Source organism: Dipodomys ordii, unplaced genomic scaffold (assembly GCF_000151885.1).
Source record: "Dipodomys ordii isolate 6190 unplaced genomic scaffold, Dord_2.0 Scaffold75, whole genome shotgun sequence".
In the NCBI taxonomy this organism is placed as follows: domain Eukaryota; kingdom Metazoa; phylum Chordata; class Mammalia; order Rodentia; family Heteromyidae; genus Dipodomys; species Dipodomys ordii.
Window position 1 is genome coordinate 3,650,109 of NW_012267291.1, and position 26,546 is coordinate 3,676,654.

Genomic DNA, 26,546 nt, shown 5'->3' on the forward strand with positions numbered 1-26,546 from the left:
GCATGTGCCCCAAGACTATCACCTACAGTAGGATGACCGTGGGACGAGGCAGGTTGAACAGCACCTAACCGTGCCTCAGAGGTCAAAAAGCCCATCTTTCCTTAGGGATTTCACACATGAATATTCCATATCAGAGGTAGAGAGACCCTAGCTAAGCGTCTGACCAGTGTGGCTTTGTTCTGTGTGTCTCCAAGGCTCTCGGCCAGCCCAGTGTCTGGTAGGGAACGGGCATGCAATGATGAGCATTGATTGAGATGGCATTGAAGAGGCCAGTTACAGAAAGAACCCACAGTAGAAAAGGGAACACTCCCTCCTGCTTTCACACACGCCTCCGCAACTCAACTATGATTATGAGTGCTCTCATAACCAAAGTCCTTTTAGAGATAAATGGGAATGAGGAACAACAGGCCATATCAGCAACACGACTATGGTTTCTTTTTTTTCTTTTTTTTTGGGGGGGGGGTCCGGTCTTGGGGCCTGAACTCTGGCCTGGGTGCTGTCCCTCAGCTCTTCAGCTCAAGGCTAGCGCTCTACCACTTGAACCACAGCGCCACTTCTGGCTTTTTTTTCCTGCTTACGTGGTGCTGAGGAATCGAACCCAGGGCCTTAAGCATGCAAGGCAAGCACTCTACCACTGAGCCAACTTCCCAGCCCCTGATCTCTTGCATATGAGTTTCAGAAAGCCACCAGTAGACTCCAGGAAGAACGCAGTGCTGAACCCTTCTGCCATCAGAAGCCCCAAATCTTTTCCACTTACAGTTAAGTTCTACATTACTGCTCAGACTCCACACCTACACTGATCAACCTTCACAAACCTTGAGCCCAGATGTGTGAATTATAGCAAAAGAAGACAAAATTCCCGAACAAACAAGACAATACGCCACTCTCAAAAACAGCAGCATAGGAGAGGACTTAAGTGAGAGTGAAGGAGGAAGGCTACACTAGGCTCCTTACAGAAGCGAAGAGGAGAATTTCATTTCTTCCAATGGAGGGGGGAGGGGCAGTGTGTGAAATCCAGCATCCTATCACCGCCACCGATCAAAGGAAAAACTCCTATACAGATATCGTTCAATTGTTTCTGACCCTTTACTAAGAGTACATCCATCTATAATAATTCAGAAATGAGAAAATTACAAGTAGCTAAGAACCAAGAAGACAAATAGTGAATGTACTAAAGATACCAGTAAGACTGTCAATTAAAGGAGAAACCATTTTTCCATCTCCATGAAAAGTTATCTCAACAGTTGGTTCACATTGAGGAAAAACTATCCAAGAAAGCTATGATTTCTTTTCCAAGTCTCTTCAGATGCTTTTATATCCAAAAGGACAAGCTTAAAAAAAAACAAATTCTTGCACTCCATTTAAGGAAAGCATTTGAATAGGCAATTTGAATTTTCACATATTCTTGGCATAGCTTAAGGTTCCCTTAAAACAGTGTCAAAAAGCACCAGAGAGATTCCTCAACTGATGGAGAAAGGCACTCAGGTATGGAAATTATTCAGCCAGTTCTGCCAAATGTCACCTGAGCTTTTCTCACTCCAGCAGGTGCAAAACCCAGGATATTAATTTAAATCAGTCAGGAGGTGAGGCAGAGGCTGACACTGAAGCATGCTCACTCACAGCCAGCTGCAAAATGAACAAGGACATTCACTGGACACCTGCCACCCTCCTTCAAACAGCAGCATTCCGAAGAGATTCTGTGGGGATGTAGCCGCAGTTAAAGCTTGTTGGATCTTCCCATAGAAAATCCAAGCCCTTGATGAGAGAGGTCTGCTTAAGTGTGGCTCCAAAACCTTGAAGTGGAAAGGACCAAATGAAAAGCGAAAAGTATTTCAAACACAGAAGGCAATGTTGCCAGGCACCTGTGGCTCATGCTTGCATTCCTAGCTACTCAGGAGGCTGAGGTCTGAGGATTGTGGTTCAAAGCCAGCCCAGGCAGGAAAGTCTCCATGACACTCATCTTCAATTAACCTCTCAAAAACTGAAGTGGTGCTGTGGCTCAAGTGATAGAATGCTAGAGAGGCTCATGGGACAGCACCCAGGCCCTGAGTTCAAGCCACACAAATGACCAAAAAAAAAAGGCATTTTGTGGCTTTCAGAACGCTAGTAGTTACTTAGCTCCAGGAGCAATAAATTGTGCAACTGCACTTGGCCACAAATTTTAGAAATTAACTGAATTTCTTTATGGAAAATGTAGTAACAGTCAGATTTGCTCATTCTGAGGAGAGACAGGAGAAATAGTGTTAAGACCAAATGATTCATGGTCTACCAGGTCCCAGGAGAGATAGGTCCTCCTGGCTTTATACTCCAAAAGGAAAGAACAAATAGGAGAGCCCTCCCATTAAACTCAAGAATATTTGTATTCTAGTGCACAGCTTGGAAGACATATTCAAATCACTCAGATATGCAAGTCTGGGGCTTACTGATGAAGACCTTTTTCATACATATTGAGACAGCTTCTATGAAGGGTTAAATAATTCTGCTAAGATCAGAAGTATTAATGGCTTTAGGAAGCTCTGGGAATATCAGTATGAGTTCTCTTTATTAGATCTGCAGATATTAATTAATAACAAGGCTGACCTCCAGTAGAAGGGATCCTTCTTAGAAGTTTATAGCGAGCATTTGAATCAGGTATTGAGATGTATGCTTTAATCCCTGGAGTTCTTGGGCACGCTGGAGCCATGCAGGAGATCCTGTCTCAAAATTTTAATTAATTAATTAAAGAGTGGAAAAGGGTGATTCATAGACTGAGGAAGTGACAGAGAGTCACGGCTCCACTATTTAGTAACATTAGCATCACTACCAGTGGAATTGCAGCCGGGCACGGAGGCTCATCACTTAATCCTAACTACTCAGGAGGAAAAGATGGATCAGAAGGATCACAGTTGGAGGCCAGTCCAGGCCAAAAAGACCACAAGACCTTCTCTCAGTCAATAAAAAAATACCCTGGGCAAGGGGGTGTAAACTTGTCATCCCAACTTGTAAACCTGGGGACCATGCTCCAAGCCAGGCCAGACATGACCATGAGATGCTATTAGAAAACTGACCAAAGCACCGAAAGGGTCAGGTCACGGCTCAAGTTGTAGCGTACCTGCCTACCAAGCACAAGGCTTTGAGTTCAAATCTCAATACTGCCAAAATAGGGTAAAGTAGGATTTATTTGCTTTAAGCAAATAAATGCTACATTGGACATACTTGGCTAGTTCTTGAAAACCTCAAATACATTCCCCTTCTGATAGAAGTAAAGCCTACTCTACTCCCTGGGAGAACTTCCCCATTGTACTTGTGTCCTGTGGACTTTGGGCAAAGCATACAGTACAGTGCTCAAATGTAATACTGAAGGCAGTAGTGACTGGCTACTCTTTTATCTTCTATTGGCTGATAGTGTGGGGAGATCCCAAAGCTCCTGGAAGTCACTATCTGGAGCCAGAATAAAGACATCATCCAAGAAACAGAACTCACAACTGAAACCTCGAGCCATCATTGTGAGGCTGAATCAAGCCAAGCCTGAAGCCTTCCATTTTCTCCCCTCTGGACTTTGAGTCTGGCCAGCCAGTGAGTTTCTTTCCTGTAGCAGTTTGGCTTGAGCCTACTACCCATTGGGTCCCCACATATTTTCACCCGTGCCTTTACTCTCCATAGCAATCTTGAGGATAAATGAGACACTGGTACTACTTTACGTGTATGAAATTCCCTTAGCCAGTATGTGGCGGAATTGTACTTCTATTTCCCAGCTCAATCCCCAGTCTTATTTTTTACATGTGCACCACTGTTGGTGTTGTTGAAGCCACTGAGCAAGAATCAGCCCACTGTGAACAGATCTTTGCCCAAGTTTTTTGGAAAGAAAAAGCCCTGTGTCCTATAGAAACACACTTTTAAAGTTTGGCAGATTCATGTTGGATATGTGAACACTGGGTACCTGGTACCTAGTTTCACTCCTGCTCACTTCCTAAGGGGAGAGAGAACATTATCTCAGTTAATGTGAAGCTGACTTGTTTTGAACATACCCCAAAATAGCAAAGGAAAAAATATCTTCACTAATAAAAGCAGGCAGATGTGAAACTTTCATGCCCAAAGGAACACAAATGATCTTATTATCCTGAGCATCTTGGTAGTAACTATAAAAGTTCATCTTTATTTGAGTTTCAGACCAAACATAAAGTAGTAATATTGCCCTGTCTGCATTTAATGCTTTTGGTTTCCTGCAAAACCAGGTCCGGCTCAAAAAATAATCATAATAGAATGTCAAATATACTCAGGAGGAGCACAGCTCCCTTGTAAGTCATCTACACAAATCATTATTTTCACTACTACAGCCCTGCGTGGAAGCTATTAGATGGACCGACACCTGAACTCAATCCTTTTGTCCAAGGTCATGAGCTAATAAAAATTAGAGATGAGCACCTGGGTCTCTCTGACTCATGAACCAGTGCTTCTTATACCTCTTGTGCTTCTTGAGAAATGAGTTAACATCCTAAGAACATAATCCCCATATTCTTCTCTTTGATCATTCAAAATCCATGCTTTATCAGCCCTGTAAAGCAGATGAGTTAATAAAACTGCTGTTCAAGATCAAGAAGTATTCTATGCTCCTAACTGTTGGAGGCCCCTCATTGAATGGTCAGCGTTTATAGGTATTATAACCACTCAACTGCGAGATGAAATTCCCCAAAGGAAAGACCATAAGGGAGCCATTAAAATCATGGAAAGAATGGTTTTCACTTTCTAAGTCATAATTTTATGGCTTTTGGTCAACAACCATTAAAGTGATTCTGAACTTTATGTCCCCAATATGTCTGTACTTCTTACTCAACAATCCTTTGTCTTGAACTATTTCACTGCTAACCCATATGCGTACCCGCCTCTCCATCCTTTAAAACATATGAACTTAATTCCAACATACATATACACCACACATACACACGCTCACACACACATACACACTATGCACACACAGACTTAAATATATTTGCTTACATATCTCTGTGGTTTCCTTTAACACTCAAGAGAAAACATAAAAAAAAACTTTTAAGGAATCTCATAGATCTTGGGCAATGCTATTAGATTTCAATGTGAATTAAACTTTTACATCAAAACTTAATATTCATTCTATATATACCTTGAAAATCAATGAGGTAATTTCAAAAAGAAATGTTTCAAGTAGTCATGATACTGCTTAAATTTACTTAGATTTTGGCCCTCAGATGTTGCCACCAAAAACCATGCTCTTAAAATAATAAAGTCATGTTCCTTTCCTATTACAATTTCCCACAGAGAGAAAATCTCACACCATGGGGAGAAAATTAATGCTTGAATAGTTGTATTTGAACTTTTGGACTAATCCAGAATCAAACACATCAACAGAGAATAAGGATGGAGAATGATATGAAGTATATGAGCAATGGAAAAGTCTAGTTCTATTGTAAGACATTTTCAATGTCTAGACTTCAGTGGTTATAATGAATTAATAATGATAACCTCTGAGATATAAAGGGGAAATATATGAATCTGACCAAGCAAATCCTCAGTTTTCTATAGGAATAATCCCAAAGGATAATAAATATGTAGTTCTGACCAGAAGGGTATTGCTCTGAACATTAACATTTATTTTCTTAATGTATGATGGATTTTTTTCTTTTGATTGTCTGGGGGATTCATCAAGAAATAAAATGGAGTGGGGAAGGTGGAGGGAGGGAAAGCAGGAGAAAAAATGAGGGAAGGGGTAACAAGTTTGACAAGAAATGTACTTATTACCTTACTTTTGTAAATGTAACCCCTCTGTACATCACTTTGACAATAAAAAAGAATATAAAAAAGAAATAAAATATACCAGAGAAGACACATACAAGAAAGAAGAAATTTAAAACTTTCAAGGATAATTCTAAGAACATGAAATGGCTCCTATTTCTGAAAAGTAAAATTTCAATAATTCTGCTCCATTTAAAAGAGAGTAAACAGCTTAATTGAACAGTGTGTTACTGTCATCCACTGTCATGAGTTAGAGTCATGGGCAGTGGACAGAACTTCTGTTTTACAACCTTTACATCACATACCAGTTTCCTTCAGGAAATAATATTTGACAAATAACATCCAATTAATGCATCCCATTAATATCATTGAACAACCTTTTTCTTCTGAATGTCGTAAGTTGATTGGTTTCAACTTGAATGTAATTCTAGGCCATATACAGAAGGTCATTTGGAAACTCTTACATTAAAATATATCAGTGTTTTTCTAAAAAGTAGCAGGGCCTCAGCTCAGAGGGCACAGGAGCGAAGGCAAGGCAAATAAAACACTACGCCCAGCAATTTCTTCATAGGTGGTGATCCACCCACCCAGCTGGCTCCATGTCTTTTTCTCACATTGACTCCTAAAAGGAATCTTGGGAGCCCTAAGGGCAGGGATGATGCCAATGTTTTAGGATTAACCTCTTCGGTGATTATTGTCATTCACTACTCTGAGCAGCATGTGGATGGAACTCAATAATCTGCAATTCTAACAATGTCAGTGGCTCTCCTGGTCTAGAGTCCAGCCTACTAGCCCCAGTGAGGAAAGGCAACAGAGAATGACATTCAGAAGCTTTCCCCAAAACAAGACTCTAGCCTTTGTTCAGCTTCACCTAGCAAATGGTTTGTTTTAGTCCTCGCATCCAAATCGACTTCAGTTTGCAGTGTGATATCAAACATGCAACGGAAATTCAAATCATATGCATGAGCCATCAGCAGCCTCACCTGGAAGAACAGCTCGGTTGAAGGTATGAATATTTTACAATACCTCTCGTATTATGCAATCACAACCTATGAGTTTTCCAAAGAGTCTGGAGGAAGATAAATACAACGCTGAGCTGGGGAGAAGTGTTATTAAAAAGCCATTAAACTCACCTTCCTGCCTCAAAAGTGAACCACGTGGTATCCCGTCCGTACCGCCGGAGGGCGCTTAGCGGCCAAGAGATGAGTTTAACTCTGGGATTCTGGATGTCCCAAAGACAGATATACTCATAGGTAATCTGCAAGGCACATTCGCCATGGACAGCTAGGTTAGGAGACGGCATCAAATACACATTGAATCTCTCTGGGAGAAAAACAAGAGGTCAGTCTAAAATCCCAAGGAGCAGCACATCAAAAGACATCACAGGAACACAGATGCATTTAGAAATCGCTGACGCTCACATGCTAGGGTTTGCTTCAATATTCAGGAAGATACACATTTCTCATAAATGATTTGTCCCAGAAAATGGTTTTCAAATCAGACACTACTAAATAACATAGTTACAATGGCGTCTGACTGTCAACATACAGGAAACACTATTTACATGTTTAGACTTTTAATTTGCATAATGAAAACAATTCTAGGCCAATAGCAGACCAAAGCAATAAAACCACTAAAAGCATTTTTTCTTGCCAGACACCCATTAATTACACCCACATTTTCATATTCATAAAAGATGCAGGTGTAAAATAATTGTTTCATGGTTTTTGTGATGCTAAAGTTATGCCAGTCAACTCATAATTCCTACTATTAAATGAATAAATTCTTTCCCCAGTTATTTATGTAAAATTCCATACTAATGCTATGCAATCAACTGACCAACCATTTGTGAAAATGCAATGACTATAATTAATCTACTTTCAACAGAGAACTTTCTTTAGCCAATTATTGGTAAGAAATATTAGTTTGTTTGGATAACTGTTAAAAATGTCACCAAAAATCTTCTAAATTAATTGTTTGGCTATTGTTCTAACAAACTTTTCTTCTCTTCAGAAAACAGTGATGGGTATGTTTGTTATATTTTAGAAAATTCATTAATATAAAAAAACATTAGAGTCAAACTTTGTAAATAAAATGAGAACAAAATTATTATCACTCTAATAATGTATGAATATTTTCCAATACCTTGTACAGTATGCAAACACAGCCTACAACTCACACATTTCCACCCAACCACCACAGTAGATTTCAGGCAGCTAACTAAAGCACTAACAATTTTATGCTAATGACATTCTAATTTAACTGTCTTGTAATAATATAACCATTAGAATGTTCAGAGATTTTAGTTGACTTTAGTAAACAGAAATGTCAAGATAAAATGCATCTGTGCATCTACAATTTAAAGTTTCTAAAAGATTTCAAACACTCAGTAATTAAATACTGCTATTTAGTAACTATTATTTCAAAAATACATTTCTAATGGTACAAACACTTTCCCTGGGAGCTCTGAACCAGGCAAGAAAGACTTTCCATCACTGAGTAATTTGCCTGGAAGTAACTGTACTCACTGAATGATACTTTTATAGTAGACCTGGGCTTACAGCTCAGTGGTAGAGCACTGGCACAGCGGGTATGCAGTCACATGTCCATTTTATTACAATTATGAGATCATGAAAATAAAGACTATAAAGAATTTTAAAAGACATAGTTAAGTTTTATCAGAATCCCTAATAATTAGTGTGTGTGTGTGTGTGTGTGTGTGTGTGTGTGTGTTGGTACTTGGACTTGAACTCAGGGCCTTGGACTCTCACTTGGACTTCTTGCTCAAGGCTGACACTCTGCCACTTGAGTCACAGCTCTACTTCTAGCTTTAGCTGGTTAACTAGAGATAAGCCTCTCATAGACTTTTCTGTCTGGGCTGGCTTCAAACCATGGTTTTCAGATCTCAGTCTCCTGAGTAGCTGGGATTTCAAGCGTAAGCCACCAGTGCCCAGCATAATCGCTAGTAATTCTATACCAGAGATATTTCTACTTTCATTTGCAGAAGAAACAACCTAGGCACAGAAAACTTCAGGGAAAGTGCCTCGGGCACAGCCAATACTTAAATTTAGTTGTAGCCCTTTGAAACAGAAGTGACTATCTGAGTCCTCTACAAAACAATAATCAAATCTGGTCCCATTTCCATCTGCATGCCTGCAAGGCTCTGGGGCATCCCTTCTTCCAGCCTTCTCCTGATCTTAATAAATGATCAAAGAAGAGTCTGGCGATGGAGTGAATGACCCCAAGAAGGGCTTACTCTCTCTGTAGTTCCATTTCCCAACCTACAAAGAAGCTCTTCTGAATTATTAGCCCACATTTCTGGGTCTTGGTTAGTGACAGCTGGGTGGGGATTGATGGCAGTAGATACGATGCCTCTAAGAAAGTAACCGAGCATAAATGTGTCTTGAAGACAGTTCCGGTTGAGAGCGAGAGCATTCTGTCACTAACGATTGGAGTGCATGCCCACGCGGAAGGTCAGTACAATTCCACCTCTGCTGTGTCTGTCATCAATCCAGGAGCCCGGATCCCCTTCTGCTCTGATCTGTTCTCATAGATCAAGCCAGTCACTAACACAGGGCTCTGAGATCTGTTCAGCCCCATTACAAAGCATGAGTATTCGGAGAAGTTATTCCAAGCTTGGGCTGAAAACCAGTATTGATTTTTGCTAAAATGATCATGAATATTTCAGTTGTTATTATTTAAAGTGATTTATTCCTAGATTTTTGTTGAGCCAAATTGGACCGAGTGTTCAGTTAAGAAGATTTTTTAAAGTAGTTACCTTGATGAAATATTCATGTAAATACTATTAAAAGCATTGGAAAGCAGTCAATAACATTTTAAGTGAAAAAACACAAGGCAAAAAAACCTATTGCTTTCAAATCTATGTGTTGTGCATACATACTCAAGAGTAAAGATGGGAATCAGACACTACTTTGCTACAGAGTTGAAGCCAAGTATTTTAGCTCTGTGAAGCTTTGGTTTCCTCATCTGCACAGTGGGAGAAACCATAAGGCCTGATGCAGGACCACTGGGAAAAGTGAAGAATCTTTAGCTGCCCTAACATGTCATAGGCTCCCCAGAACTTCCCACCGATATCATTAGCTCAGACACTTTCATACTAATAGACATTTTAACATAACGGGAACACTGTGTGGCTTATTACAAAGGGGAAAATCTGTTTGTAGGAGAGGAAAGGCAAGGTTTTCTGTACACACCACTCTGCTCTCTCTCCACCCCGGTAGCCAGCAAATCGGGCTCTCCAAGGCTGATATCATTGATCCGCGTGCCCACGCACTCCATCTGGAGGACTTTGCACCATTCGTCCGCCTCCAGATCTGTGGAAAGGGCCAAAAGATGAACCTGTGTGCCACGCACCCCATCAAAGGCCAATAGGCAAAGGCCCCAGCCTCAGACAAACCTGATTCACAAGCAAAGGTCTTGGAGGTGTCGTCATTGAAGTAAATTCCTATGGCGTGTTTCTTGGTGCTCTTTGGCAATCGAGCTACATTTTTCACATTGTTGAGTTCTGTCACCTGAACAACAACAAAAAAAAAAAACGAGCAGTTGAAAGGGTAGTCATACATGGTGCGTGGAAACTTCTGAGCTACAACACCAAAGCTGAGCACAAAAAGCAGTGAGTGTACTCCAGACAAACACAACTTCACAGGATGCATCTGTGCATTCGAAAGCTGTGGATTATCTAAGGGAATTCAACGTTATCCTTAATGGGTAGCAAGGGAAGGCTGACAAGTTATCTTTCCTCATTAACTTTTCTAAAGCGGTTACAGGGACATTTCATGGAGGTAGGAAAAAAATACAATTTTATTCATTGTCTGAAAGATTCTACCTTATCAGTAGTTCAAAAATCTATGTTTTTCACTGCTATGGCTTTTCTCAGCAACTGCAAAAGCCTCACATTAAGACTCTCAGTGCATATATTTGAACTACTCACTGTATATATATATATATATAATATATATATATTATATATATATGATGTAAGTATAAGATGCATGAGCTTTTCCCACTGATAAGTTTAACCACCCCTTAGTACATCTCCTTTGTGTGGTTGCAAAAAAGAAAGTGCCTCCCATCCATCGATCCTTGCAGTGAGATTGAGGAACTTCTCCAACCTATTACCCTAAATTCAATCAATGCTGACTCAAGAAATGCATGAGAAGAGAAGGAAATCTTCTCCCTGCTTCTCAACCTCCATACTTCAAATTTCTTGGCAAATTACTTAGGCACTGGTCACACCAGCATGGTCAGGGCCTCAACACTCTCCATCTCCTCCTCCAAATGCACCAAGGCCCCCAGAGCTCAACACATGCAACTGCTGACTTTGTTTTTTTTTTTTGCTTTTTCCTGTGCCCCAAACCTAAGATAAATCTCACGGGTCTCCATACTTTTAATTCTCAGTAATTCAGTCAATTGAAAACCTAAGCCAGATTCTAGCATGCCTATGCACAAAATAAGACACTTGCACTGAATGACCTGAGGTCTGAATGACCTGAGAGGTGTTTTGGGTCTTGCTAGCACACTAGCATGTCTTCAGCATCCTGTCTCATTCATTCTCCCTCATTCAGTTGGGGAAATGCACCATGGTTCTCCAACCATGGGGCCTGCCCTGCTCTCTTCCTACTTCACTCGCCTTCCAAGTATCAATTTAAGTTTCCATTACATACAGAGATAGCTTTGGAAACCCACCCCAATAGCTAACCAGCCCTGAGACTATACCACACCATACCAATCTGTATCCTGCCCTCATAATCTCGATTACATGAGTTGGTTTGGTGTCCATCCTGTCTCAGAAGAGAAAATTCCATGGACAAGGATGGGATAATTTTGGAGCAGCATTCTTTCCCAGAGCCTCTTATACAATGGAAATCTAGTAAATACATGTGAACTCTATAGGCCGAATTCACTCACCAACTTTCCTCTGAGGATCTGGGACACTTACCCTGGGAAATTTGCCCTAACCTCAATACAAATGAACGAGTACTTTCTCTCTTCTCCCATGTGAGCTACAAGGAGATCTATCTTATTATACTGTTGCCATTCATGTATTTAGTTCCCTAACTTGACATGTGTCATGAGCAATACGTATCTGATGGACTGCACCAATTTTAAAAAAAAATCATATCTACAGCCAGGGATTGCTGGGCCCCACCATGGACTCCAGACTGTCATCAGTGTCTCCATACTGATTGTCTCACTTGCTCTTCATAAAACATGAGGCGATAGATGTCATTATTATCAGCATTTTTCAGATGAGAAGGCTGAGGCTGAGAAAGGTTAAAGTCATACAACCAAGCTCACAACTAAAAACTAGTGGTAACAAGATGCAAACAAAGCAAACTGGCTCGAATCCTGAGTCCTTACCTTCTTTGAATACTAACTTCTACTTACCCAGAGGACATTTAGGCCCTGAAAATGAGCTTTCCCTGGGGAAGACCCCCTTCCTCTACAACGTAGCTCTCTTAGGAACAGAGGCAGAGCACATACGCACCAGCTTTATGTCAGCCCTGTACTGAGACATTATTTAGAAAATCCTCTCTAGCCTGAAACACAGTCATGACTTTGAAATATGTCACTTCATTACATATCCATTAAGGGCAAAGAGGAAGACATAAGTCACCCAGAGCAGTCAGGAAATGCAGGGGGAATTGTGTGAGTCAGAACACAATTACCCATTTTGGAAATTGGTTTTGGTAATAAACGAAGTAACACCACCTCCATTCAGCTCGGGGGGAAGAAGTAAGTGTTCATAGAGCAGGCTAGGTCAAGGTTGCATGGGTCAGAAGAGGATAGACTCCCAACACTACTGTCTGCATGCCTAGCACACAGCTGGGCACTTCGTTGAGCAATATCTCCTTTCTCTGTGTCTGTCTCTCTATATCTCTCTGTCTCCCTGTCTCCCTGACTCTCTGTCTCACTGTGTCTGTGTGTGCGTGTTTCTCTCTCTCTCATACAGTCTAATGTCCAACAAGACATGGACAGAGATCTTTGTAAATCACACAAAGCTTTCATAAAATGTATTTATTTTCATCATCACTTCATTCTACAAATAAGACAACCCAAACAAGATGGATGTCCCAATATTTCTTGTACAAAGAAGCTATTTGTCCCAAAAGGATCATTTTGGAAGCAAATGTGTATTTTGATAAGGTCTCAAATTCTCATTTAATATCAATGTTATTTGAAATGGGACCACAGATGTGAACCTGACCATTGGAGGTGTCTGCCTGAGCCTTTAGGATCACCCTGAAGAGCTTTTTATGGATAAGGGGTGGCACAGTTCATTCAGCTGACCTTCAATTTCAGTCTCTTGATAGTTCTTCCAAAAGACACTCTACACTCGGCATGCATTTCACCTCTTTGCCACACTTCAATTCTCCATTGAAGCAATGAGACTATGCCTTTGTGTATTAATTTACTGATAAAATAATTTCATCAAGGTATAACAATATGTCTTCAAGATGTCACAGTATTCAAGGAAGTAATCATGTATGTGCATTTGTAGATGCACAATTCCTGTCCAAGAACCTTCCTGTTTATCGATGCATCCATTCATTGATCTGGTTATTATTTGTGTACTCATTGTTTTAGCATTTATTATGAGTCAAACTTCAGTGACAGGCAACAGTGCTGCCCTCCTGAAGCTCACTCTGCAATAAAGAAACAAAAATAACCACACAAGGGATAACAAAATGCAATGAGAACAAACCAACGGTGTCATCTGAGCTGGGGGAATTCTACCATTTTACCATTCTACCATCAGGAGCCAAAGAAGCCATTCTGAGAAGAAAGTGTCTGGTAGAGGGTGCTGAGACCTGAAGGAGTGTATCATGTGGATAGCTGGACCCAAGTATTCCAGACATAGGAAATGCCAAGGGCATAGACTCAAGAGTGGGAAGCAACTTGTTTGGAAGAGACATCACTAATAGGCTTTTGCCCTCACACCTGCAATTGCAGAAGAAACCCAGTTCTGAAGCTTTCGTCCAAGGGCTGTGCCAATCACACAGACCTCAGGAGGCCAAAATCTCTGACTCTTTCATTCTTTTCCCTTCAAGGCAGTCAAAACTCTCCTCTCAAGTCACACAGAACATTTTCCAAGACAGGCCAAGCATTAGGCACCAATGAAAAAAGACTGAAGGAAAAAGAGAGCATAACAAATACCCTTTCGAACACAATTAAATAAAATTAGAAAGCAAGAGCGAACAAACAAAAAGAACAGAAAAACTTCACAAACAAATTAAACAGCACACATTGAACAACCAAATTTTACCTGGGTAAAGGGTTTGAATATGGATTATTTTTCCCCACAGAAGACGTAAGATGACCAATAGATAAATATTCCCAACTCACTAATCATCATACAGACCTAGATCACACCATAGTGACACATTACACTTTTCAGAATGGCTATTATTAAACAATATATGTGAGGGCTGGGAAGGTGGCTCAGTGGTAGAGTGCTTACCTTGCATTCATGAGGTTTTGAGTTCAATTCCTCAGCACCACATAAGCAGAGAAAAGCTGGAAGTGGTGCTGTGGCTCAAGTGGTAGGGTGCTAGACTTGAGCTAAAAAGTTGTGGGACAGCGCCCAGGCCCAGAGTTCAGCACTCACGACTGACAACACACACACACACACACACAAAAACACACACACACACACGAAAAGTGCTGGTGAGATGTACAGATACTGACACCTTGTGGCTTCAATGGTGAGGGTGTCAGAAGATGCACCCTATATGGAAGACAGTATGGAGGTCCCTCCAAAAGTTTAAAATAGTAATACCTTGAATCAGAAGTGCCAAAGACACACAAACAAGCAAGATCTTAACATGATATTGATACATGGTATGCTTCTGGAAGTGTTTTTCACAGAAACCAAGCTAGGGTCATGGGGGTAAGGGTGGGGGAGGTGTCTATCAACTACAAATAAAATGTGGCAGAGTGATAAAATGGAAGAACTTAAAGGAGGAACTCAAGCCATAAGACAGGACACAGGTGAACCATGAGGATATTATTTTATACAAAGCAAACACTGCATGGTTCCACCCAGGACGGTCTCTAAAGTAGTCAGACTACAAAGGAAATGGAACAGCAGGTGCCACAGCATGGAGGAAAGATAAAATGGGTGGGGAGGGGGTTGCCGTTCATACAGAATTAATTTAAAATTATCTAGAAATCTTCTGTAGAACAATTCCAGGATGCATCTGAGGATATGGCAGGGAGCGTAGACCTTGCCTTGCATGTATGAGGTCCTAGGCCTGATCCCCAACACAGAGACAGAAAAAGGAAATGCTGGTAAATATGTGTGTGTGTGTGTGTGTGTGTGTGTGTGTGTGTGTGTGTGTGTATGTGACCCCATACACATTCAAAAGAGATTGGAAGGCAGTAAAAGCATCCATAGTTCAAAACCATGATTGTCTCTCCATTTGTATTTGCTGATGATATTAATTTATGCTCATTGTAAGTGACATTGGTTTCTGTGAACAGATGTAATGGGTTTCTCTTATGGTAAGGTTATAAAACTCTTGACTGATTTAAGGTGCTATAGCAAATAAGAATAAAGGTAACAGGGATCATGATAAAATATTAATAACTGACAAATGACTAAAAATTACAGAAAACATTATCAATCTACTACTGCTAAACTGGTTCTACTATTAACAAATAAACTTTCTTCCCATTTAAGTTCCTACAGAGTCAACAGCTCAGCACAAACCAATAAGATCATCAAACCACTCAGAACAATTTTCATTTCTCAGCAGGGATATTGGCAGTAGATTTCAATCAAAACCTGGGGATGATTTGGTTTCCACCTGATCTCTCAAAGGTCATGAATCCAAATGGGGCCATTTGTTTTCTCTGGGCCTCTTTCTTTGGCCCATCTCACAACTGTATTTCCCAAGAAAGAAAGACAATAAAGCATTTCAAGTTTCATGACCCAGACCTGAAATATCTAAGAATTATGGCTTACAGAACAAAAGGACTGTCCCAGGAGATCTGGGTCCTGAGACCCATGACTACCAGCAGGGATTTGATAACTAACAGAAAAGAAAGTTAAGTCAAACTTTGTGATTTGTATAGAAACTGAACATAGAAGTATTTTTCCTTATCCTTTTATGTAATCTCCACACTGAACAATGGCAGGTCAAGTGAGCAAAGTAAACGATTGTTACTTTGGTTGTTTTTTTTTTTTTTTTCAGTGTTATCATTTTACTCCTTTCAGCTCTCTTTCCTTCTTACAGAATATTTTTAAGGTGACTCAATCCAGAAGTCTTTCTTTCAAATGGAGCCAAAATCTGTAGCTATTGGGCTAAGCATGGTGGGGCATGTTGGCTCATGGGTCTAAACCCAGGCACTAAGGAATCAGAGATTGGGAGGACGCTGGTTCAAGACCAGCCAAAGGAAAAAGGTTAGCGAGAGCACATCTCAACAAAATAAGTTTGGTATCCTGACATACGTCATTAAACCCAGATACACAGGAGGCACTGTTAGGAAGATCACAATCCCAAGACAGCCCAGGCTGGCTGAAAACAAAGCACAAAAGACTAGTGGCATAGTTCAAATGGAAGAGTAAGAGAAACACACTGAGTTCAAATCCCAGGACCACAAAAAATAATACCAAAGATGACCAGAAAGATCTATATGACTTACTAAAAGTATCTAACAGCCTAATTCAGCTTCATATTTAATATGATTTTGGATATCCTCAGGTCATTTATGGCAGGAATGTTCATGGACTACCCCAGAGTTCATAGAAGATAGGGACTTTTTCAAAATTCAGATAAAAGATGAAAATGACATATCAGTAGAAATTTTTCCCTTCTAAGCACAGAGGTGGGAAAGGGTTAAGAATACTCTCCCGCTGAATTTTGGAAATACTTAAATCAAACCAAAGGCAAATTCGACAGCTGGCTGCCACCTTCACTTTCTGCCATGCACTGAGTTGCTATTCCCAGGGATACGTCCTCACCCTGGTAGCTCTTTCCTGATGACTTTAAAGTTTGGCCATCTAACCTGCTTTGACCATGAGTGTGATCCCAGCAATAGTCACGAAGACACCAGAAATGCACACATAGTGGGTTGTTCTTTCCCTCTGGAGCTTCAAGGCAGCTACGAGAACTTTCTCTTCTTTCCTGAGACTCAACTGAGTCTGTGCAATCCAGCCATACTTTGTACTGCTCCCTCCCTGCTGCCAACAAGGAACCCTTCCTGTAACCAGGGCAAAAGATAAGGCTATGCTCCTCAACAATGTGAATGCTGGGTGAACAGTTATCCTGTTAAGGGAACAACGTAAAAAGAATAAATCTGTACTTGCTCAGTACAGACAACCATCACAGGCCTACCCACGCAACACCACCAGTGTCAAGTTTTCTAGTATTTAGTCTTCCATCACAGGAACGCCAGAACCTCAGCTGCGCAAGGCACACACCGCGTCACAGCATCCCTGTACTAGAGGGAGGCAGAGTGATGTGAGGAAGAGGCCGCCATTTCTCTCTTTAGAAAAGTAGAGTTTTTTTCTGTTTGTAATCAGAACATTGTGCTCCCCAGCCAGCATTTACTGAGAACAATGTCGCATCCAATGCTGTTCTCCTAACCCTCCTGCTTTGTCACCGGAGGCCAGATCCAAGTCAAATTCTGAATGATCCTGCCTGTCCTGTCTCCACCTACCTGTTGTGCTGATTAAGTTACTCCGGAAACAGATCCCAATTGTTCCTAGAATCACTGGTAAGATCATCTTATTTATTTAAACATAAAATCAAGTTCAACCTCCTAGCATGCATTCTGCAAGGCACAGTGGATGTAGAGACTCACTACATAATCCCTACCTGATTGGATTTCCTCATTCTTAGGATCTAGTGAGCTAGAAGTTGGTCCACAGGTGAGATGTTGTGCTCATGGGTAGCCGGCTCAGGAAGGGAGCCACTCACTGGTGGTCACACTCACACTGGCCTCCTGAGGGCATCTGGGCAGACACTAGCTATCACAGGGCTCTATCCTGACTGAGAGTTCTCAGAACGGAGTGCATGTGAACAGCACGGTCCGTGGGTGAAGCCTGGACTCTACAACCATTTGGTGGCACCTGCTTTCCATCAGCAGCAGGGCCTCTGAGTTGCCTCCCTACTTTGCAACATGCTTCCTTCTGCAGAAACTCTGGGCAGATGGTCAGGGCGGACAGACTCGCCTTTTCTGGAGCAACACAGAAAGCGACAGAAGGCTGCCTTGTTGGTAGCACGCTTCCCGCCCAGCGTGTGGCTGTGTTAGATGGCACTGAATGAAAAGCCGTCTGCAAACTCCAGATCCCTCATGCATCTCAAGATGGGTTCAGCTATGTTTTCCTCCTACACTTACACACTCTGAGTTCCTCTCAAAGAAAGGTCTCTTGTTCTGCTGCGGGAAGAAGCCAAGCTGCACCATGAAGGCCTTCTCACTGGGACACAGCTCCTGGAAACTTCCAGCATGCTCCTACCGAACTGTCTGTAGACCCAGCTCATTGTTCAGACGACCTTCCTAGAGGTCATTGCAGGAAACTCTCCTGAAGCAAAGTCAGCATCATCTCGTCAAGCCAAGTCAATGCATCTTGGAAGCCCACCCGAACTCTGTCATGTGTATGGAGTCTGTGTCCTAGTGAACAACACCCTCCCTGTTCAGGGGCTTTGCACTTGCTCTTCCTTCTCTTCTACATGGAAACACTTCCTCTTCATGAGTACCGCTCACTCCCACCCTCCCTTTGCTTCAAAGGGGTTGTGTTCTCCATGATGCCATTGCTGATAACTCCATCTTATACCATAGCCCTCTCCTCCCATAGGCATCCTTCCTTATTCCCAGCTTTATTTTCCTCTCTGACACTTGTCAGATATAACAATACTCTGTAACATATATATATATATATATATATATATAAAATTTATTTTGTGTCGGTGTCTTCTTCACCAGAGTGGGGACAGGGACAGGTAGACTCGTGATAAGGGCTGGTTTAATGACATCTCTATCTCCTAAAACCACTAGCATGCCCAATGTAAAATCAAGATTAAGGTCCAGTGGTGACATTGATAGGCTCAGTGTTGGACAGTTCCCAACCAGTGACTGAAGCGCTGGACTGACCTCCAGGAGTCTTGCCTCCAGAGAATTATTAGCTAGAACAAGTCTATACAACCTCAGGATGGGAAGGATCCATTCACACCTCAAGTCTCCTAAAGCTCCTCAATCCACAAAAGTAACTCTGCCTTTCCTCTGAGATGTTTATGAAACCTTACAAGCAGACAGGGTGACAGTGTCTAAGACAGTTACGCAGTTCTTAATTACAGGCACAGCTCTGGATTATAATTATTTCATATCAACCATGACATTTAGTTTTTCCACAACTTTCTAACTAGCCAGGACTAATTACCTTCTTGTTGTGTACACACAAGAAGGTGAAGGTCTGAAGAGGTGAACGTGTTCACACAACTGGCAAATAGAAACAGCAATTCAAGCATAGGTAAGCAAGCTTACTCTTTCACTCAATTACCAAAGGCCAGCAAGTTAATAGAGAAAAAAGATCAGAGAAGCCATCATTCTTGAATTCAATCTTGTAACTCCCAAGGTGGGTCCTGAAGGGTGGGCAAAGGTTCCTGAGTCACAGAACACATAGATGGATTTCCAAAATTAACTACATGTACACAATCACAAAACTGTTGATCAATGCTTGAAAAGAGTAGCAATAAGCAGGCTTGAAAACAAGAGAGGAGTCTGGAACAGTTGGACCAGGAATCATCTGTAAAGAGCCTGGGGTCCTTCAATGAAGAGTTTGGCATGAATCCTGGAAACTGAAGGGCAAAGTTAATTGGCTTAAGCAGACAAATGAAATGGTCCTCTCTGTGCACAACAGAGACTGTCCTGCAGGCCCCAGCCTCTCAATCTGGGGAAGTTTTGCCTTATTATCACACCATTTGGCAATGGATGGAGACACTTTAGGTTTCCAAAAATGAGAGGAAGCTATTGCATCTAAAAGACTGGGAGACTGCAACATGCAAATACTGGATGAAGCAATCCCAATGGATCCATGAAGGTGGGGTCAAAGTGAACTCATGGGCCATACATGCTGGCCATCACCTTAGGAAAGACAGGAACAGAACGTGAGAGCAAGAACTGAGGTTGGAAGAGCCCCGCAGACAACTGGTCAGCAAGGGATTAAGACTTTCACTGAGGTTAGAATGGGAAGGAATGAAGAGACTTAAGAACTACTTAATTCTGTTAGGCACCATTGGCTCACGTCTATAATCCTAGCTACTCAGAAGGCTGAGAGCTGAAGACTAGGGTTCAAAGTCAGCCCAGGCAGAAAAGTCTGTGAGACTTTTATCTGAAATAAACCACTGGAAGTGGAGCTATGGTTCAAGTGGTACTATGCCATCCTTGAGTAAAAGAATAGTGCACAGGCCCTGAGTCCATGTCCCAGTAATGGCTGCCACATGCACACACACATGCACATACACACACACACACACACACACACACACACACACTCACACACACACAGAATTATTTAATTCTATGCAGTTCCTAATGTCTAGCTTTCTGCACAAATATGCACAAATATATCACAGCAAAGAAATGCCCTGCATTCTCCTTAATTTCTGATAAATCTTTAAGTATAACATCCAATTAAGAACTTCCAAATATAGACTACAAATTAATTTGTCTGCTTTAAAGCTATACCCCAGATGTCTTATTCATCATAAATGATAATACTCATTGAAATAAATGTTTCACAGCCAGCAATTAACAAAGTGGCCATACTTTAAAAGTTTAATTTGCTACCAGTATAGTCTTGCATTAGCAACCTGGAAAACAATTGCAAATTACACAACTCGATTTTTCAAATAGATTATTTTGTACTAGATGGAGAAATTGTTAAGTTCTCACCCACTGTTTCCAGGGAAAATGAACACAACTGGATTTCAAACAGGATATTCCCTTGGGGAACTGGAGTATTCCTGCCAGAATAGGCAATTAGTGGTCATCAGGGGGAAATATCAGGCATGTTTCTGGTGTATTGCAAAGTTAAAAGCCATTTAGGAAAACAAGGATTTGATTTCCACTCTCCCCACCAATCTCTTACTGATAGTAATTTACACACGATGATTTATTTATGTTTACCAAATGGAAATGAGACTGCTACCTAAAAGGCAATTTTCTGCCCTGCTTTTGTAGGCTATATGCTCATTATTTTTTCCCTTGTGGGAACTGAATGAATTAAGTGAGCAATTCACTTTGTATATGCAAATTGCATAGCTCTGCACAAGCTTCAAATTACTGCATTCTTTTAAAAAAAATTAGAGCCATTATCCTACAGAAAATGAAGAGACACAAGCCCCTTTCACTTTTGTAGGTTTTCTTTGAAAATAAAAATAGTACGAAAGCATCTACTTCTCAGTCCTCAATGTCTTCTACAATTAAGACCAGGTTCTAGAAGTTCACACGTACAAATCCTAGCTACTCAGGAGGCTGAGACCTGAGGATGGATTGTGGTTTGAAGTCAGCCCCAGCAGGAAAGTCTATAGACACTTATCTCCAATTAACCACAAAAAAACCCACAAAACAAAACAGGAATAGAGCTGTGTTTCAAGAGGTAGAGCTCCAGTGCCTAGGCCCTGAGTTCAAGTTCAATACCCAATATGGGCACCAAGAGTAAATATATTATGGTTACTAATATTACATAATCACTCTTTGCAAAATTTCAAAGTACTCATAAATATTTCTATTTTAAAACACAAAACAACTTTGTATAACCTGTTCTAAAACTTTTCATTTTTTTTCACATTGTCTTCTATAGAAAGGCATGAATAATTAAAGGTGGAGAGACAGTGGGTACAACAGACAAACAAGAAGAGTCATGCATGGTTCTAACACAAAGTTTTGAACATAGAATATTAAGTCCACAGATGCCTCTCTCAAGACTCTTGAACTTTTAGCAACTTAAGTAAACATTTTCTAAAGGATTTCTTAAGAAAGAACTAGTCTAGACAGTCAGATCCCAACCCCTCTATTAGATGGTTTTATTCTTTCTAAAAATATCTCCATGACCTTGGTCACTTAAAATATATTGGAGTAGTGCCTGGTGTGAGTGATAAATTTGGCCTATGTTCCTGACGAGGGAATCTTTATTTGTACCTGTGAAATAACTCAAACGATCCATTTGTTCTTTGTGTCTTCCTTTTTTAAGCAGTATATAAGCTGAAAAGTTGACATCAGAAACTGAAGAGGATGGAATGTGCCAGAAGGGCCACTTTCCTAAAGCCGGCACTGGGTGTGTATGCTTCTAAACAACCTTTTTAGAAACAACGCTTTTCTAGTTACAGAAAAGTTAAAGGTGCAGGATGTTATCAAATAATCTCACTTCTAAGCCTTTCACCCCAAAGCAGTAGGCATGTTTCTGCCTAAAGACAGATGTACAATTTCTTCACGACAAGAAAATTCATACCAGCAGCACATTGGAAACCTTGATGTGCACCAACAGGTTACAAGTACTTTAAAACCATTAAACGTATGGAATATATCCACAAATAATCAACTGAGAATTGCAATCAAAATACAAGGGAAAAGAGACTAGTACAGACACTGTGACCTTGTAATTTATCTCAAAACCTGGGTAGTTTGACATGTGAAAGAAATGGCCACTAAAATCTTAAGCGCAAACCACAAGCTCACCGAGAGTATCCCAGAGAAACCTCAATTTATAATCTCCTTAAATATGTAAGTAATCACTCCATTTCTTTTTTTAGAAATACAGTCTTGAGATGAACAAGAATGTGTCTGTATTCATGTACACAGAGGAAAGTCTGAGAAGTGTTTATTAATCTACTGGCATTTGTTTCCTAAGATTAGTACTAGGACCCAACATCAGAATTTTTTCATATGATTATTACACACATATTTTGAAACTGTTTGAATCTGTTATCAGAAATGTGATACTTTTATACTTTAAGAACTATGAAGAGGAAGAAATTGGCCAAAAATAAGTAAAATAAGCTAAGCAGATTTTCATCCTTTTCAGCACAGCTTTGCCTCTCTAGTCTAATGATAGTCTACAATTTTCCCCAGACTCAAAGCCACAAATCAATTTTCTTACTCACTGGAGAAAGTGCACCCTTTTCCTTTTCCTGTTAGTGTCATGTGAGAGAGCTCTGTGAGCACTTGGCTTACATTCAAGTGCTTACACAGACACAGACTCTCACAGAGAGAGAAAGAGAGAGAGAGAGAGAGAAAGAAAGAGAGAGAGAGAACACCAGTGAATCCTACAGTTAAACACTATTAAGAAATTCATGCCTCGTAGATAATGACAGAAAGTAGATCATTGGGGAAACCTGTAAGATACCACAGTGGCAAGTCGATATTATGTGCTAATTATTAAAGAAGAGAACTCTTTCTTACAGTTGAGCTATGATAAATTCTGTTCCATCTTTATTCTTTTTTTGGAGGAATTTCATTTATTGTGGATACATTTTCACAATATATTTCTATTGCAGCAATCAGTTAGCAGTGAACAGTATCAAGTGTTTATAACATTCTTAAGAATGCAGATTCACAGAACATGCTAGTCATTCTTTAAAAAATAATAATAATGGGAGAGGGAAGGGATACAAAAGAGGGGTACCAGTGTTCCACAAGAAATGTACTCATTACCCTACTCATGTAACTGTAACCGCTATGTACAGCATCTTTACAATAAAATAAAATTAAATAAGAAGAAGAAGAAATAAGAAATTCATGGAAGAAATAAAAAGAAGAAATTCACATTAGGAAATACCTATGAATAGGAAGAAAAGCATCTATAGTTAAAGAAACTTATAAGTGAGCTTTGTTTTTGTCTCGCTTTTCTTATCTTGTGATGTGTGACAAAGGAATACAAACTCAGGATATAACTATTGACTAGTAACAAGTAAACAGTAAAGTTCCATAAGCCTTTGCAAATCTGGTTTGATTGTGTGGTTGTGTGGTTGAGTGGTAGCACTGTGGCTCATGAGTTTCTACAATTCAAAGTAAATTAAAATTTTGAAAAGTGGTAGAGAAAATGTTAATAATGCAGGTTAAACTATAAAAAGTGTGTTGAATCTGTAGGCTCTAAAAAATTGCTGAATCTTTATCCAAAATGCAAGCATATGTAATGTTAATCATATAATGAACAGCTGAATTATTTTGAAGTAGAATAGAAAATCACATAAACTAGATGATTTTTTATAAAAACATAAGCTAAAAATGACTATTTTATTCCAGTCAAGTACGTCACAAAGATATGAAACTTAACGTGATAAACAGATAAACTTAAGGAAACATACAGAATGTAAAGGACAATGAAATGAATTTTTAAAATACTCTCAACTATAGAACCATACCAAGTTCTTAGATGGACTCCACATAGAAAAGGTGTTGCTTCTTCTGACAATTTGATCTGTAGGTTTAATATAATCATCTCCAAAATCCCATTAAGGGTTTTCAGAGACATAGGCAAGGTTATTTTGAATTCTTATGAAAGCCCAGGCACTGGAATAGCCAAAACAACCTTGGAAAGCAAAATAAAGTGGGATGAATCACTTGACTCAATACCAAGAATTACTATACTGCACAGTAATTGAGAGAATATGAGGCTGGCAGGCAGATGGATACATAGATCAATGAAAAAGAATACAGGGTCCAAAAATAGAGCTACACAAATGTCTTTAGTGATTTTGACCAAGATGAAAAATCCAATCCCACAGGGAAACAATAGCTATAACAACAAATAGCACCAAAATAATTGGACAATCACAGGGGATAAGAATGGAATTCCACCTATATCTCATACCTCAGACAAAAATTTAACTCAAAGTAAATCTTAGGTTTCACTATAAGCCTTAATGTCACATAAATAATAGGTGGGAAAAAGAGGAGAAAATCTCCAGGATATAATGCCAGACAAAAAGTTCTTGAACTTGACGCCACAAGTATGTCCACAAAAGTAAATATTCACAAACAGGCATCATCAAAATTAAGACTTTTGTTCTAGAAAAGATCCTGCTAAAATTATAACAGGTTGTACACTGAGAGAAAATACTTTCATCCATATTTACAACAAAGGCCTATGTCATGTTCTCGATTGGTGTAATAGTAGAACCTGTCTCATATAATGGATGTGAGATTGAATTAAGATATATCATTATTAGAATGACCACAGTAAAGTCATTGGTTTAATGGTACTGCCCAAACTTGTTGTATATTTTTACAGGAGTTTTGTTAATAGCTTATTACCAGGGGCTTAGAATGGGTGGAACACAGTGTAAAGGGTTTATGTTATCTTCTTATAGTCTGAATACCTTAAACTAGTGAGAACAATGGCTCTATTATTATCTATACTTAACAGATAATACAACAAGGCAGAAAATGGATCAAAGACCTCAATGTAAGACCAGATACCCTGAAAATATTACAGGGAGGGATGGGGGAAACACTAGGGCTCCTTGGCACAGGTCAAAACTTCCTAAGTAAATATCCAGAATAACAACAAACCAAAGAAAGACTGAATAAATGGGATTGCACCAAACTGAAGAGTTTCTGCATGGCAAAGAACCTAGCTAGCAAGATAAATATAAAGCCCACAGAAAAGTCCTCATACCTAAAATCCACTTACCGCTCACAAAATTAAACCTCCCAAAAACAAATCCTCAAAGAAACAACAGACCAATTAATAAGTGTTTAAAAGACTTAAAGAGACACTTTTCTGAAGAAGAAATAAGAAGGATCAATAGACACATGAGATGTTTAACATCTCTGGCTATAAAAGAAATGTAAATAAATTCTACCTCACCCCAGTTAGAATGGCCATAACAGATACCGGCAGGGATGCAGACAAAAGGGAATGCTACTGCACTGTTGGTGGGAACATAAACCTGTTCAACCACTCTGGAAAGCACAATGGAGGTTCCTCAAAAGACTAAACATAGAGTTTCCCTATAACCCAGCAACCCCATTCCTGAGCATTTATCCAAATGACCACAAACCAGGCTGCACTAAAACCAGCAGCACAACCATATTCACTGCAGCATTGATTACCATAGCTAAGATATGGAATCCACCCAGATGCCCTTCTATGGATGAATGGATCAAGAAAATGTGATGTTTATATACACAATGGAATTCTATGCTTCCATCAGAAAGAATGATATTGCCTCATTCATAAAGAAATGAAAAAACTTGGAAAAATTATATTAAGTAAAGTAAACCAGACCCTAAGAAACTTAGGCTGCATGCTTTCCCTCATTTGTAATAATTAGAATGCACCCATAAATCTTTTAGAAGTACCTTGGACATGATTAATTAAATAGCACTCTAAGTATTCACACAGTGAGACCAAAGGAGGATATTCTTAGGAGAGGATTACAAGAGCCCAATAACTATGTGCATACAATGATATAAAAATGATGTTTATGAAGTGGGCTAAAGACATAAAGAGAAACTTCTCTAAAGAAGAAAGAAGGATGGCCAATAGACACATGAAGAAATGCTCAACCTCCCTAGCCATAAAAGAAATGCAAATCAAAACAACATTAAGATACCACCTCACCCCAGTTAGAATGGCAAAAATCAAGAACTCTAATAACAACAGATGCTGGAGGGGATGTGGACAGAAGGGAACCTTACTGCATTGTTGGTGGAAATGTAAACCTGTTCTACCACTTTGGAAAGTAGTATGGAGGTTCCTCAAAAGACTCCACATAGAGCTCCCCTATGACCCAGCAGTCCCACTTTTGGGCATTTACCCAAATGTT

The 26,546-nt window shown here is 40.0% G+C and overlaps 1 protein-coding gene across 1 annotated transcript in view; it reads right to left on the bottom strand.

Moving 5' to 3' along the window:
- Dok5 (docking protein 5) overlaps positions 1-26,546 on the bottom strand; it is a 65,564-nt gene that overhangs the window by 29,956 nt on the left and 9,062 nt on the right. The window contains exons 3-5 of the mRNA XM_013024296.1: positions 10,166-10,280; positions 9,963-10,082; positions 6,882-7,071 (exon numbers count right to left, since the gene is read on the bottom strand). Of these exons, the coding sequence (XP_012879750.1) occupies positions 6,882-7,071; positions 9,963-10,082; positions 10,166-10,280 (425 nt within the window). The remainder of the gene's footprint in view (positions 1-6,881; positions 7,072-9,962; positions 10,083-10,165; positions 10,281-26,546) is intronic.